Here is a 16,258-nt window from a genome sequence, read left to right on the forward strand (position 1 = left end):
TAGGCTTTTCTTAATCAGTAAAAGCAAATGTAAATTAAAATACATTCCACTTAGAAAATTTTCATAAACTGCATTGGATTTGAATAATTAGGCAGCTACATTGACCATATCATTGTCCTCATTATTTACTTGGCTTTCTTACTAGCTGGAAAAGTTACACAGTGATGCTTTTAAGCCATTGAGGTGGTTATAATCAAATGAAATTGCATTGTTATGATGTTGTTAGTAGATATGCACATTGAATTTTGGCCATGATTTATTTCATACTTTAAACAAAATTGTCAGCCGAAAAATGACTAAAAGATGATGGTCCCTGCATTTAACACAGTGCCTGACACCAAGTAGCTGCTTAATAAATACTTGTTTCCTTCCCTTTCTGCTTCCCTGTTCTTGAAGTTTTTGCGGTTTCTGGAAAAACTGAGGCTGTATTAAGTCTCTGTTTTCTTTATTCAGCTATGTCCCTTAAAACATTGGATGAGCGTACTGACAAAGCTGTCACACAACTTGGATCTATGCTTTTTACTAGACAAGTGTCTGGAGCAAGGTAAGCATGTTTGAGAGAGGTGGTTTGTGTTTTGAGTTTGACTTTTTAAGCTTAATGTTTAATATCTATATTTTACAACAAACATTTATTTTATTTTTTCCAGTTACATGTAAGGGTAGTTTTCAACATTCATTTTCATAAGATTTAGAGTTCCAAATTTTTCTCCCTCCCTTTCTTCCCCCTTCCACAAGACATCAACCAGATTATATATGTACAATTCACAAGTGCTCTTTTTAACAATTCTTTCTATGGGGGTGGCTAGTTTGCTTAGTCCCTTGGGATTGTCTTGATTGTCTCGGATCATTGTATTGCTGAGAGTAGTTAAGTCATTCACAATTGCTCACAATACTGCTGTCACTTTGCACAGTGTCCTCCCAGTCCTGCTCCCTTTACTATGCATCAGTTCATTTGAGTCTTTCGAGGTTTTTCTGGGATCATCCTGTTTGTCATTTCCTATAGCACAAGACCATTCCACTGCCATCATATACCACAGCTAATATCTGTATTTTAAATAATTATCATGTTAAGTATATGCCGAAACATACTTGGGGACGATTGAAAAGAAGACTGGTTCTTTCTAGAAGTACTATTAAGAACTTGAAAATGTCATCAAGCCCATACTCTTTGATTTTAGACATTTTATGCTTGAAGCATTCCAGAAAAAAAGAGCATCTTATTTATTTTTAAAAGATCTCAAAGTTTAAAAATCAAAACTTCTCTTGGTAAATAAGAAACTAATAATTCTACTTGGATTATTTTGAATGATGGCAAGTATTACTTTTTTGTGTTCTTGTAAACCCAAAGGTGATTTCACCAGCAATTTCTAATAAAAGACAACCATTGTCAAGAAAAAACTAAGTTCTTGAATTAAATAGAGTGTGGAATTCCGTCTCTGGAAAAATTCACTTGAAAATTTTACTGTATATCTGTGGGTATTTAGCTTGAAAAAATGTCTATAAAATCCGGCTCGTTTCCTTTGATTTTTGTTTGGGCCATGGAGAAAAATGAACTGAAATATTTTGATGTAACTATTCTTCTTTATTTGCTTCAGTTAAAGAGTTTACATTTTTCTGTGGAGTAGGGAGATAGTAAGGATTTCCCATCAGATGACAAACTCTTTTACCTTTGATTATTCCATGTTCTTCATTGGTGAATTTAGTTCTTTTGAACTTGTCATTTTTTTGCAGGGGGTGGGGGTGTGGGGGGGCAGGGGAATGAGGGTTAAGTGACCTGCCCAGGGTCACACAGCTAGTAAGTGTCAAATGTCTGAAGTCGGATTTGAACTCAAGTCCTCCTGAATCCAGGGCTAGTGCTTTATCCACTGCACCACCTAGCTGCCCCTTAAACTTGTCATCTTGACCTAACCTTCAGCTTTGCTTTTGTTTGTCTTTATATTGGTTGATTTTATCAAACTGATTACCAAGTGCCTCTAGTGCCTAGGACTTAAGAGCTTGAAGGGGTCTTAGAGGGCACTGAGTCTAACCTTTCGTTTTACAGATGAGAAAATAAAGCCTAGAGAGGGGATGTGACTTGGCCAAGGTCACAGAGGTAGTAACAGAGGGGAGATAAATTGGAGTTCTCTGGTTTCAAAAGGAGTGCTTCTAGCTGACTAAGGCCCTCTGCTCCAAGTGTACAAGTTTAGGTTTGCCAATACATAAAGTAGCCATGAAATAATAAAAATCAGGTGGTATATTTAGTTGCCTGCCTAACCACCATACCTACTGCAAGTGTGAAAGTGGCAAGTTGGGTCAGGGACTTGACTAGCCATTTTTCTCTATCACTTGCAATGCATACTTAACACAGTGCTAAGGACATAGTAGAAAATAAATAAGTACTTGTCGATTGAGTCATGCAAGACATTGAAGTGGGGTTACTGGTGTCACGTGGAAGTGTGGTATAAGCTTGTTTTTAGGGACCCTAGGGGTTTTGTTCTCTACTGATATATACATATATGTGTGTGTGTGTAGATGATTCTTTGCATTAAAATGTATAGGTGGTGGTATGTATGTCAGTAGCGTCTACTCTATTAAATAGCTAATAGTTTGCCAAATAAAATTTTCCTTTCAGGGTTGTACCTCTGGGGATTCTGCAAACTGTGAATGGCTACACTTTCAAAGGCTTTATGTCACATGCAAATAGCTATCCTTGTGCTTACCTCAATGCTGCATCAGGAATTGGAATGAAACAACAAGATGTAGACTTATTCATTAAAAGGCTTGATAAGTGCTTGAAGTCTGTGAGAAAAGAAAAAAGCAAAGAGAGTGATGTTGAGAGTGCAGTTGATAATTGTAACATCACTGAAGATGTGAATATTCAAGAGACGGCCTTAAATCTGGATAATGCACTTGTTCTCAATGAATGCAAAGAATTTTATTCCTGACATTTGCAGTTTTTCTGTTTATAGTTTCAAATAAATTTTAAAAAATAACTGCAATGAATAATAAAAAATTTTAATTCACAATTCCTTTGAAAATGTTTAGTTAATGTACTTGAAGAGAGTGAATTGAATTAACAAATTATTATTATCTTTTGATTCTTGGGCTGTTTCATAATTATGCCTCAATTTTTATAATTTTCCACAGAATAAAATACACTTAACATTTTTCTAACTGAAAAGTTGTCAGCTATGCACTTTTATTCAAGTAGTCCTTACTAATATAATGATAATAAAATTACCTATAATTCTCTTTGAAATATTTGAGCTGCTTTTTTTCCTGACTGTGCTCCATCATTTACACATCATATATGTTCTAAATTTATCCTGTTGTATAATTCATATTTTGGTAGATAAGTATATCCTAAGGAAGGTTGATAAAAACACACCCTTTAATTTGTTTTTATTAAAATAAAGTGCTTTTCAAGAAATGGTGAATTTTTCAAATTTTCTTTAGTTATCTAGTTTTACTTTTTAATGAAATACTTCCCTATGGGTCACAGTGTGATGGAGTGACCAGAGTACTATACTGAAAATTAGGTCACCTGTATTTTCATTGCAACCATGTCATTGTCTGATTGTATAACCTTGAGCAAGTCAACTAACTTCTGTGGTTCAATTTCCTTATCTGTAAAATGAAAGGATTTGACTGAATGATATTTAGGATCCCTTTCTGCTCTAAAATTCCCTGATCCCAGATTTCCTTGAACAAATACCCTGCATTTTGGCATACGAGAAACATAAGTGATGATCAACATGAGTTGTTCCAAAAATGCATTTTTATTAAAGAAAATTTAAAAATACATCTACATATGCTTTCCTTTAAGCTCATAATAATATTTGGTCTTTTGAATCTATCTGCTATAAAATAATATGCTTACATAATCTTTTAAGGGGCAAGCAATACTAGTATTGATTAACTCAAGCATAGTCAGACATATATATCTGCTGCTAGAGTAGAAAACGATTCAGTGTGAAAATAGTTGCTTCTCATAAGAGGTATTCCTGGAATTCTTTGACTTGAGCATAGGCTTATGTTCCATATAGATCAAAATGCCAGAAAAACTCCCAATTGAGATACCTTTGATTTCATGATTGTATCTTTTGGTTTTTATTGATTTGGCAAATAAACTTATTTTAAAGAGAGAATTTTCTGGTATTTGGGCTTACATGAAGCATTAGTTAAAACATTAGCTATAACAAATTCCACTAAATGTGAAAGGAATACTTTATAAACAAATTTAATGTTTTAAAAATTTTAGCAGTTATGTACTATTCTTCCCCCAAATTCTAAATTGGGAAAATTTGTATTCCAAGCATCACATTCATACCTGTTTTCATTATGTTATCTTTTAAATTTCAACAATATTTTAAAATTTAAATTTCCTTTTGAAATTTTTACTCACTTTGCATGCTACATATTCATGAATAAACACATTGTGCAATGATCATTAAAAAAATTTTTTTTACTGTTTGAAATGGGATTGTAGAACAAATAAAAAGCCAGCCAGATGTAACAGAATCTCTAGAGCCTAGGAAAGGAAATTAAGTAATGATGCAAATGTAAATGCTGGCATTGCAGCTTAATATACATGTAAGCCAAAATTGTTTTATAGAAAAAGTCATCTATATTGTGTGATCATCATTTAGCTTAAGAAAGGGTAGAGCCCAGAGACCAGCAAATGTTTTCATCTGCAATGTATCAGCAGTTCTTGGGCTTCAACTGCTGAGTAGATAACAATACTAATTGAAGATAAATTACATGAACCCACATATCAATGAGAGATATGGTATATTATTTCTGTTCTTGGTGTATAAAGTTTGAGCTGCTATTTTTATTATCACTTTAAACAATTTTAGATTTGTTTTGAATTCTTATTGGCCCTAAAACAGCTTTGTTTTAAATAAAAATAAGTATTTTGAGCATGTCCAACCCCCAAATATACAACATAAATGTATGTATGTAACACATAATGTTCATATACTGTATATTGTTAATAACAATAGAATCATAACATAACATGTTCATAAGCATATGGTCATATATTGTATATTGTTAATGACAAATCCTCCTATGGATGAATTCATAATTCCGTTCAGTTATATATTAATTCCAGCAGAGGGTATTTCCCATCCCTGTATAGGAAGGATTCTTATGTCGCAGTAACTCCAACTGCCTAGGCAGACAATAGTAGAATAGCCATGAAAAGAAAACTGAATTAAAACCAAATATCGGTCATTGCCTAATGTGCTTCTTACAACTGTGTACATTTTTATTATTATTTTTTAATTTTTTTGCGGGGCAGTGGGGGTTAAGTGACTTGCCCAGGGTCACACAGCCAGTAAGTGTCAAGTGTCTGAGGCCGGATTTGAACTCAGGAACTCCTGAATCCAGGGACGGTGCTTTATCCACTGCGCCACCTAGCTGCCCCAACTGTGTACATTTTAATGTATTTGAGGTCAGGTTTTTATTTACATTTTGCTCTTTTAGCCTCATGCTAATGATTATTTGGATTACCAATGGAGAAAGTGGCACCAAAAGGAACCCAGTGTCAGTAACTGTAATTTTTAAAGATTTAATTTTATTGGTTGATAATCCTTTTAAGCAATTGAATATAAACTATTATTTAGCACAGTTCCATTTATATATTAGAGAGCTTGATGATAACTTAAAGTGATAGGGATTTTTACTTCCATCTCAGTTAAACCTGAGTTTACTTTTCACTAAATTATTGACCCATGTAACTGGTCATTTTCCAAGGCATGTTTTATTTAACTGCACATTACATGGTATGGTATTCATGCTTAACTTATGCTGGTACAAAATTTTTTAAAATTATAGTCTTTGTATCGTGCTATTATTATGTCTTTTGACTTAAGTAACATTTAAAATTCAGGTAAAATTTGGCATTTGTATTTTATTTTAATATTCAGCAACTTATTCCCATAGTTAGAACAATTATAATCCATTCCAAGAACTCTCAAAGAAGCTAATTGATATGCATATAAACTTGGATAAAAATAGTTTTCTTCACCTTCCCATGTAATAGAAATTTCTTTGAGGACTTGAAATGGTTATCTTTTTTTTCCACTTAATTGACTTGTTTTTTTTCAATTTCATTCTTTTAAAACATTTTTACTTAATAGTATCTTATGGGTTTTTTTTTTTGCCAGTTACATGTAAAGATAGTTTTCAACATTAATTTATGTAAGAATTTGAGTTCCAAAATTTTCTCCTTCCCTCTCTTCCCTCCTCCTTCCCAAAGACAGCAAGTAATCTGACATAGGTTTAACAATCCTGTTAAACATGTTTCCAATGGACTCTTTTAAAAAATAGCAAATTTTCAGTAGCATTGAAGTTTGAGTATCAGAAGTGCTATAATGTCTTTAATAAAATGCAAATAGTTTTTAAAGTATTCATACTGTTAACAGTGACACAAACTGAAAAGAGCTGTTTGTATTTACAATAAACAGTATTTCCCCATAGTCTGCCATATCCCTATTAATTTTAATTGCATATTTAGTCCTTTGTATGATTAAGAATTATCACCTTATCCTTTTGTGCCTTAACTTTATTTTTATGCTTTTTAAAACTATATTGGATGCCACATGACAAATGCAGGATCAATAAGCATATTTTTGTAATTTCTCATCTAATGTATATTGTTCAATATCAAGCCATACAGGAATTCTAGGAATGTTTGTACTCTTTTGTTGTTAGCAAGTTGTGTAAGATTTAATCTTAACTAAAACATGAAGAATTGTCTATTTTTGTAGAATGGGTTTTTGTTTTACCATTATAATGGGAAACTGATACCAGTGAATGACAACTAATCATTCACTACTTGTTTTGCTAAATAAAAAAAAGTTGTTTCCAGAAATATTTTTGGTGTTTGATGTTAAAAATAAACAATACCTACATTTATATATATATTTTTAAATCATCAAGTACTAGTGAGTTGTTTTTTATTTTGTCCCATGTGCAAATAAAATCTGAAAGGACCTCTAATTATAATCTTTGTTCTTTTTTTCTGGCACAGTTTGTATCTTTGATCCAGTTACTCAATTTCAAACTTGTTCAGAAATCAACTAGAGCAGCCACACCTCTAATGAAAACCATGGACCATGATTCTTAATTAAAAAAAAAAAAGTATCCTAGCAGTCACTGCAAAGGATTTGTTAAAGGAGACAGCGTAAAACCTTTAAAGGATCTTCTAAATCATCTAGTTCTAGTCCTTTATTTGGAAATGCAAAAATCATACCAATGCACATCATTGTCCATTTCATACTTTCAGGGCTTTTTGTTTGAATTCTATAGATATAATTTTAATTTCATAAAGTTAAGCTGCAATAAGTTGTATTGGAATTCCATTGATATTTCCATTCCCCATTAAAATTTAATTTATCCTGTAGGACTTTGACCATTATTGTTCTAGTCCCTGGCTTAGCTTTAATTTTAAAAGTATAATTGATTTTAAATCAATTTTTCATATCTTTAGAATTTTATTTTTCCCCAATTATATGTAAAACAAATTTTCATCCTTTCCCCCTTAAGAATGCAAGCAAGTAAGGGGCAGCTAGGTGGCACAGTGGATAGAGCACTGGCCTTGGAGTCGGGAGTACCTGAGTTCAAATCCAGCCTCAGACACTTAACACTAGCTGTGTGACCCTGGGCAAGTCACTTAACCCCAATTGCCTCACTAAAAAAAAAAAAAAAGGCAAGCAAGTCAGTATAAGTTATACATGTGTAGTCATGCAAAACATTTCCATATTAGGTTGTGAAAGAAAATACAAAAAACCCTCAAGAAAAATAAACTTTAAAAATATGCTTCAATCTGTATTTAGATACCATCAGTTCTTTCTCTGGGGATGGATAGATTTTTCATAAGCCCTTCAGAGTTGTCTTAGAACATTGTATTGCTGAGAATAGCTAAGTCATTCACAGCTGATCATCTTACAATATTGCTGTTACTTTTTACACAGTCCATCTCACTTTATATCAGCTCATGTAAGTCTTTCCAGGTTTTTCTGAGAGCATCCTGCTCATCATTTCTTAGAGCACAATAGTGTTCGATCATAATTTCATCCCACAATTTGTTCAGCCATTCCCCAATTGTTGGGCATCTCCTCAGTTTCAAATTCTTTGCACCTGAAAAGGGCTGCCATAAATATTTTTTGTACATATAGGTCTTTTAACTTTTGTTTTTTTATCTCTTTTTGGATACTGACCTAGTTGTGGTATTACTAGGTCAAAGAGTATGCATGGTTTTATAGCCCTTTGGCCATAGTTCTAAACTGCTCTACAGAGTGTTTGAATCAGTTTACAACTCCACCAACAGTGCATTAATATCTCATTTTCCCCATATCCCCTACAACATTTGCCATTTTGCTCTGCTATTACCCAAACCAGTAGGTATGAGGTAGTACCCCAGAATTGTTTTGATTTGCATCTTTCTAATCAATAGTGTTAGAGCATTTGTTTTTCATTAGGCTATAGATATTTTTGATTATTGCATCTGAAAACTTCATATCTTTTGATCATTTGTCAATTGGGGAATGGCTCTTATTTTAATAAATTTGGCTTAGTTCTCTTTGTGTTTGAGAAATGAGGCCTTTATCAGACAAACTTGCTTCAATTTTTTTTCAGTTACTATTGCTAATTGCATATTCCCTCCCTATGCCATCTATTCTATTCTTTATCTCCTTTCACCCTGTTCCTCAAAAGTGTTTTGCTTCTGACTGCCCTATCCCCCAATCTACCCTTCCTTCTATCACCCTCCCCCTATGGGGACCAATTTTTAATTGGGGAGTGTTAGCTAACCAGCTTGCCGCAATATTGGGGCAAGGAAGGAGACCGGCAGCCTCCCTCAAAACAGAACAGGATTTATTTTAACAAGAACGAACTTAAAAAACACACACACACACAAACAGGATCAGTAGGATCAAGGGAAAGGAAATAAAAAGGGGAAAGGGAAATTATACAACCTGAAAAATACCACTGCCCAGGAATCAGCTGAGAATACATAGCAGAGCTCCTGTCGCCTTCCGGCTTCCAGCTAGAATGGCGAATTTTCCCCATTCCCAGAAACCCCACATAGCCCCTAACCAACTGGCTGGCCCTCTGACAGTCACATGACTGCCCTCACTAGGCTTCCAATCATTATAATTTTGCTAGGCCCATGTAGGCATCGGCAAGTGGTGATGATGTGAGGTGCCAGCACCATGGCTATGGCTACAACCAGTGGGTGGAGCACCATGCAGTTTGCAGAGCCCCAGGTCACTGCGTGCCAAGGCATAAAAACCTCAAATAACAATTCTTTACACCCCCTTATCCCCTTCCCCATCTACTTTCCTGCAGGGTAAGAGAAATTACTATACCCAATTGAGTGTGTTTGTTATTCCCTCTTTGAGCCAATTCTGATGAGAGTAAGGCTCACTCGCTCCCCTGCACTTCCATCTTCCCCTCCACTCCATAAACTTTTTCTTGCTTCTTTTACATGAGATACTATACCCCATTCCACCTATCCTTTTCCCTTTTTTCCAGTGCATTCCTCTCTCACCCCTTAATTTTATCTTTTAAAGATATCCCTACATGTTCAACTTACACCTGTGCTCTCTGTCTAAATATACTACATCCAGCTGCCCTAATACTGAGAAAGGTCTTATGAGTTACAAGTATCATCCTCCCATGTAGAATGTAAACTGTTTAACTTTTTAATATACCATATGATTTCTTTTTTCCTGTTTACTTTTTTATGCTTCTCTATAGTCTTGTATTTGAAAGTCAGATTTTCTATTCAGCTCAGGTCTTTTTATCAAGAATATTTGAAAGTCCTCTATTTCATTGAATTCCCATTTTCCCCCCTGAAGGATTATACACAATTTTTCCGAGTAGGTGATTCCTTTGCCCTCTGCAATATCATATTCCAAGCCCTCCAATCCTTTAATGTAGAAACTGCTAAATCTTGTGTTATCCTGATTGCGATTCCACAATATTTGAATTATTTCTTTTTGGCTGCTTGCAATATTTTCTACTTAACCTGGGAGCTCTGGAATTTGGTTATAATATTCCTAGCAGTTTTCATTTTGGGATCTCTTTCAAAAGGTGATCAGTGGATTCTTTCAAATTCTATTTGACCTTCTGGTTCTAATATCAGGCCAATTTTCCCTGACAGTTTCTTGGAAGATGATGTCTAGGGTTTTTTGTTTTTTTTTTAAATCATGGCTTTAAGGTAGTTCAATAATTTTCAAATTATCTCTCCTGGATCTATTTTCCAGGTCAGTTGTTTTTCCAATGAGATATTTCACATTGCTTTCTATTTTTTTCATTCTTTTGATTTTGCTTTATTGTTTCTTGATTTCTCATGAAGTCATTAGCTTCCATTTGCTCAGTCCTAATTTTTAAGGAATTATTTTCTTCAGAGAGCTTTTGTACCTCCTTTTCCATTTGGCCAATTCAGCTTTTCAGGGCATTCTTTTCTTCATTGGCTTTTTGTACCTCTTTTACCATTTGGCTAGTCTGTTTTTTAAGGTGTTATTTTCTTCTATTTTTTTTTTGTGTGTGTGTGTGTCTCCTTTACCAAGCTGTTGACTTTTTTCCACAATTTTTTTACAATTTGACATTTTTTTTCACAATTTTCTTGCATCTCAACATTTTCCCCTTCTACCTCTCTTATTTTATTTTCAAAGTCCTTTTTTTAGGACGTCTATGGCCTGAGACCAATTCATATTTTTCCTAGAAGCTTTGGATGTAGGAGCTTTGATTTTGTTATCTTCTTCTGAGGGTGTATTTTGATCTTTCTTGTCACCATAGAAACTTTCTATGGTCAGAATTTTTTTCTGTTTGCCCATTTCCCCAGCCTATTTCTTGACTTTCAACTCTTTGTTAAAGTGGGGACACTGCTTCCACACTGTCACAAGCTTCAGGGAGTTTGTACAGTTGTTTTCAGAGAAACTTCTAGAAATTTGTCAGCTTTTTGTTCTCTCAAGGTAGTATGACTTAAGGAGAGGTATGTTTACTACTCTCCCAGCCTGTGCTCTGGTCTGCAAGCAACCATAGGTCTGCTTTTCTTCCCTGGAACTATGAAAAGTGTCCCACTCTACTGTGGCCACAAACTCCAGTGTGCTTGTGTTTTTTCCTGGCCTGGGTCCGCCACCCAAGACTGCAACCTGGATGGGCATATGGGCAAAATAATAGAGTCCTGCCTCAGTGCTAGCAAAGAGATCCCTGTAATCTTCTTCTGGCCAATTGTTCAACCCCCTTACCATCTGTGGGCTGAGTTCCAGAAGCAGTTGCTGCTGCTGATTCAGAGGCTCCCAAGGCCTGTTCCTTGTTTGCTGGGGCTGAGTCTGCACTGGCGCAGCCTGCACTGGACTGCACTCCACTCTCACCCTGATACAACAGACCTTTCCTGCAGACCTCCTAAGTTATTTTTGGCTGGAAAATTATTTTGCCCTGTCTTTTTGTGGGTTCTGCTGCTCTAGGAATTGTCTTATGGCATTATTTGAAAGTTTTTGAAGGGATCTTGGATTGAGTTCAGGCAAGTCATGGCCTTTCCTCCACCATCTTGGCTCTGCCCTGATTTTAAATAAATTTTCTGAAACTTTTCAGGAAGCCACTTCTTCAGAGCTTTTTATTTGGGAGTCTTTCAGTTTCCTTTTGCATTTAAATTTGAAAATGCCTTCATCCTTGTATAGAAAATAATTTGCTTTTATTTTATACAAGGGTAATTTCAGGTCACAGCACAACAAAATTAACATGATGTATCATTCAGACAGAGAGAGATTCTCCCAGAGAACTCCCAGATGAGGGAACTCTCTACTAATGCAAATTGGTACCCTTTCTCTAGTAAGGTTGTTAAATGACTTAACATGATCACATACATAACCATTATATGTGTCAGAGGGAAGACCTGAACCCAGGTTTTCCTGGATCCAAGAATCAGCTCTCTATCCATGAAGATATTGTTGTTAGAGATAGACAAAGATCGATACATTGATAGAATGTGTTTATGTGAGCGTATGAATATATAGAGACCTTTAAATAATTTATATTAATTGATCAAAGCTTTTGATGTAATCAGCAAATCATAGCAAATCAATCAGTAAGGTTGTTGTTATACTAAAATTCATAATAGAATGATGAGTTATATAAGTTTTGCTATTTAGTTTCTGATCTATTCCCTGTTACCAGTGGAAAAGCAGGCAGGCCAGTATTATTTAATCTATTCTTTACAACCATGCTTGAAAATGGAACTAAACCCAGCGATTCTTGTTAGACTTTTGCAAATTTTAAAATTGATGATGAACTGATGGTTCAGCAGGTAGCCCACACTAGAAGTAGTTCAGAAAAGTATTATGGTTATCCCTTGTACAAAAAACAACCACACAAGGTATATCATATTGTAACACTATATTATTATAGGTTAATCAGTCTTTAGAATTTATAATCTTATATGTATTGTGAGAATTGGAGTACCACCAACCTGCTGAGAAAGACACTGCAGGGAAGCTCTGCCCTGAGGAGAAAGCTTGAGGTGACCTTTCTGGGGTTTCGAAGGTCAGATTGGCATCCGGAAGTTGTGCCTGCCACCTGGGGGTCGTGTCAATCAAAGTTACCAGCCAATTAGCTTGGAGCTGTGTGTGGATGGCCCTGCTTCCTGTTGCACAGGGGCTTCTGGGAGAAGTGGTGGAGGAGTGTGGTCTTTTATTGCAGGAACTGGCTGTGAGTGGAAGGAACATTCTCTCTTAGATAGCTAGATGAAGGCCTCTCTCTCTTTGCTAACTCCTAATATACTTTAATAAATGCTTAATGCCCAAAGACTGGTGGTAAAGCTTTTCTAATTTAAGGCGACCACACATTAGATTGGAAACATTACAGCTAGAATTTTAGGCTTTCGTTTACATACATACATATATGTACATACACATATACATACATATGTGTGTGTGTCCGTCCTGCGTGGCCATGACCCAATGCTTGACAATTCATAATTACCATTTAAGTTCTAATGGTGTAATGGAAGATCTGTTCACTTGCATTATCACACTTTTGGCATTGTACACATAGCTATATATTCTAGATGTATACATAGAGTAATGATAATTCCTGGTTGTCGCTAAATTCTAATGCTAAGTAATTGGAAAGTTGCACTAGATTTTTGCATCAGGTTTCAAGTCAAGATGTTCACTTACATTTTATCTTTCTTACAACAGAGATAATTAGGGGTTCTATGAATCTAGCCTTAGATTTCCAGATTTGGAAGAAATTGATATCATCTGCCAAGGAGGTGAGAAGTTGGAGGGAAGTGGTTTAGCCAAGGGAGTTTCTAAAATAAAAGGAAAAACCAGCTATTTGGTGGTATTGTAACTCCCAGTAAAATCAAACACAAGTACCTACCATGGAATAAGCCCAGATGAAACAGTCCCTTCCTCTGAGGAGCTTACATTCTGTAGGGGGAGAGAACATGTCCACATACAACAATATACAAAATATATGCAAAGTAAACGCAAAGTAACAAGGAGTGGGAGGAGATACCAGCAGCCAGGAAAGGATCATATAGGAGATGAAACATTATCTGGGCTTTGAGGGACCCTGAATTCTAAGAAGTAGAGGTTAGGAGGGAATGCATTGTCTCTAGATGTGATGAGGGCCTAGACCCGAGTAGTTGTGTGAGTGAAGAAAAGGGGACATTTTAAAGAGATGCTATAGAAGTAGAATTGGCCAGATTTGACTAATGATGGATATATGAGGTAAGGGAGAGTGAGAAGTTGAGGATGTCTCTAAGATTGCAAACCTGAGTGACTGAATGAATGGTAGTACCCTCAATAAAAAATAGGAAGCTAGGAAGAAGGGTAGGTTTTTTGGGGAAAGATCATGAATTCTGCTTAGAGATGTTGAGTTTGAAATATCTATGGGACAACCAGTTGGAAATGTCCAATAGGATGCAGAATGGGAGCACAGACACTCTATTATTACAGAGTGGCTACCATTTTAATCTCTTCATGACCATTTAAAAAATCTTAGACTTGATTTTTTTCATTTTTGGAATCAGCATTGGTTTTAAAATGAGATTCACTTTATATCCTTCTTTATCAGAAACCAATTTTCCCCCTGAAATATAAAGTATACCTGTTCAGTTCCTTTAATAAAGGAACACATACACAAAAGCAAGAAATATCTCTTTTCCCATTTAGTAATTCATGCCTCAGCTATCTACATCTTACATTAATAAAATGTTAAATAATAAAATATTTTACATTTATATATACATATGGAATACACCCACATATGTACGTATATCTCTATGTCTGTATTAGTCTGTCATGTATCTCAATATATAACAAATTTGATTGTTTTAATTTAACCAAATTGTTCAAAATAGCGGGACCAGTTATGTATAGATGCAGTAAAAAGACTGTTAAGTTATCCTCTTCTCCAAACTGAATAATCTCAACTTCTTTTATCTCCCCTCCTAGGATACATTTAGGATCATGTGACTTTGGAAGGGACCTAAAAGATCACTTAGTCCAACCCCCTCATTTTACAAATAATGAAACTGAGGCTGAGGGAAGGGGCAGTGACTTGCCCAATTAAGATAAGCAGTAGGTTAGAAGAGTTGGGATTCGAACCCAAGTCCTCAGATTCCAGAATCAGAGAATTTCCCACTATACCACACTTCCACTCTTTGCGGTATCTTTTGTTGCTTTTCTATAGTTCTCATTATTATTCTTTTCATTGTTTTAAGTGTTTCTAAATATAGTATTTTTTGTTTTTTTGTTTTTTTGTTGTTTTTTTTTAAGTGAGGCAATTGGGGTTAAGTGACTTGCCCAGGGTCACACAGCTAGTGTTAAGTGTCTAAGGCCGGATTTGAACTCAGGTCCTCCTGACTCCAAGGCCGGTGCTCTATCCACTGCACCACCTAGCTACTCCAAAATATAGTATTTTTCACAAAGGTCTAACATGGGATATAATGGAAGAACTGCTCACCTCTTGCATACCAAACTTCAAGCATTGTCTCTGGCTTGTGTCTACATATGTATGCACACACATGCTATAAGTACATATATGTATACATGTATGTGTATATCTTGTGTGTATGTGTGTGTAGTTATTTTGAAGAATCCCATATTCATGACTCAAATTGAACTTGAGTATGTGCACGCTCGCTCTTTCTGCTGTTGGTGCTCATCACTTATCTTATATCATCTGTTGGGTTGATAATTATATTGATTTTATAGCCACTGAACTATATCCTTCTCAGATAACCCTATTCTTGTTTTGAAACTAGACCTCCAGTTCAGCTATAGCACCTATAGATTCCAGGCTTATTCTCAATTCTTTGTAAGGGAATCAATTCAGTGCTCTATGGACAGAATCACAGAATCTCAGACTTGTACAAGATTTCAGGTTTAATGATAATAACTAACATGTAGCACCTCTGATGTGCCAGGTAGTGCACTTTACAATTATCTCATTTGATCCTTATTACAATTCTTTTTTTGGGGGGGGGATGAGGCAATTGGGGTTAAGTAACTTGCCCAGGGTCACACAGCTAGTAAGTCGTAAGTGTCTGAGACCGGATTTGAACTCAGGTACTCCTGAATCCAGGGCCGGTGCTTTATCCACTGCGCCATCTAGCTGCCCCCTTATTATAATTCTGAGAAGCAGGTACTACTATTATATTGATTTTATAGATGCCAAATGGTAGTTAAGTGACTTGCCCACAACTACACAACTAGTAAGTATCTGAGTCTGAGTTTTAACTCAGATCTTCCTGATTCCAGGACTGATGACCTATCCCCTCCACCACTTAGCTGACTTCCTTTTTATAAATATTTTTCAAATAACCTGTTGTGTAGCACCTAGGGCAACTCTAATGTTGCCCCATCATCTCCAGCCCACAGCTCATGAGCCCCCATTTCAATTAAACCTCCCTTAATAAGCATTAACAGAACACATCACACGACAGAAAAGCAAATGTCTATTTAAAACACGATGCAAGGAAAATTACAAAGGAAAAACGCACCCCCAAACACAAGGATTCTCATGACATCAGTAAAGAGGGAACATTTGTAGCCCAGATGACTAAACGCTCCTAGGTTCACTTTCTGGATGGAAAATACCCCTACCTAGGAAGATGCTCTTTATTGCTTCCCTATTGACCTGCTACTGTCCTCTCTTGGGCTGTTAACCCTGCCAAGCTACAAGTGGTTATGAGTCAAAGACAAAGACCTATGTGCCCAAAGATAAGGAAGCCTTTAGGATCTTTTATGTCAAG

The 16,258-nt window shown here is 35.7% G+C and overlaps 1 protein-coding gene across 1 annotated transcript in view; it reads left to right on the forward strand.

The window, feature by feature from the left end:
- The window catches only part of SEPSECS (Sep (O-phosphoserine) tRNA:Sec (selenocysteine) tRNA synthase), a 71,894-nt gene extending 64,963 nt beyond the window's left edge, over positions 1–6,931 (forward strand). Inside the window, exons 10-11 of the mRNA XM_043973054.1 lie at positions 454–544; positions 2,612–6,931. Of these exons, the coding sequence (XP_043828989.1) occupies positions 454–544; positions 2,612–2,924 (404 nt within the window). The 3' untranslated portion in view covers positions 2,925–6,931. The remainder of the gene's footprint in view (positions 1–453; positions 545–2,611) is intronic.
- The last annotated feature ends 9,327 nt before the right edge of the window (positions 6,932–16,258 follow it).

Source organism: Dromiciops gliroides, chromosome 6 (genome assembly GCF_019393635.1).
Source record: "Dromiciops gliroides isolate mDroGli1 chromosome 6, mDroGli1.pri, whole genome shotgun sequence".
Classification (NCBI taxonomy): Eukaryota; Metazoa; Chordata; class Mammalia; order Microbiotheria; family Microbiotheriidae; genus Dromiciops; species Dromiciops gliroides.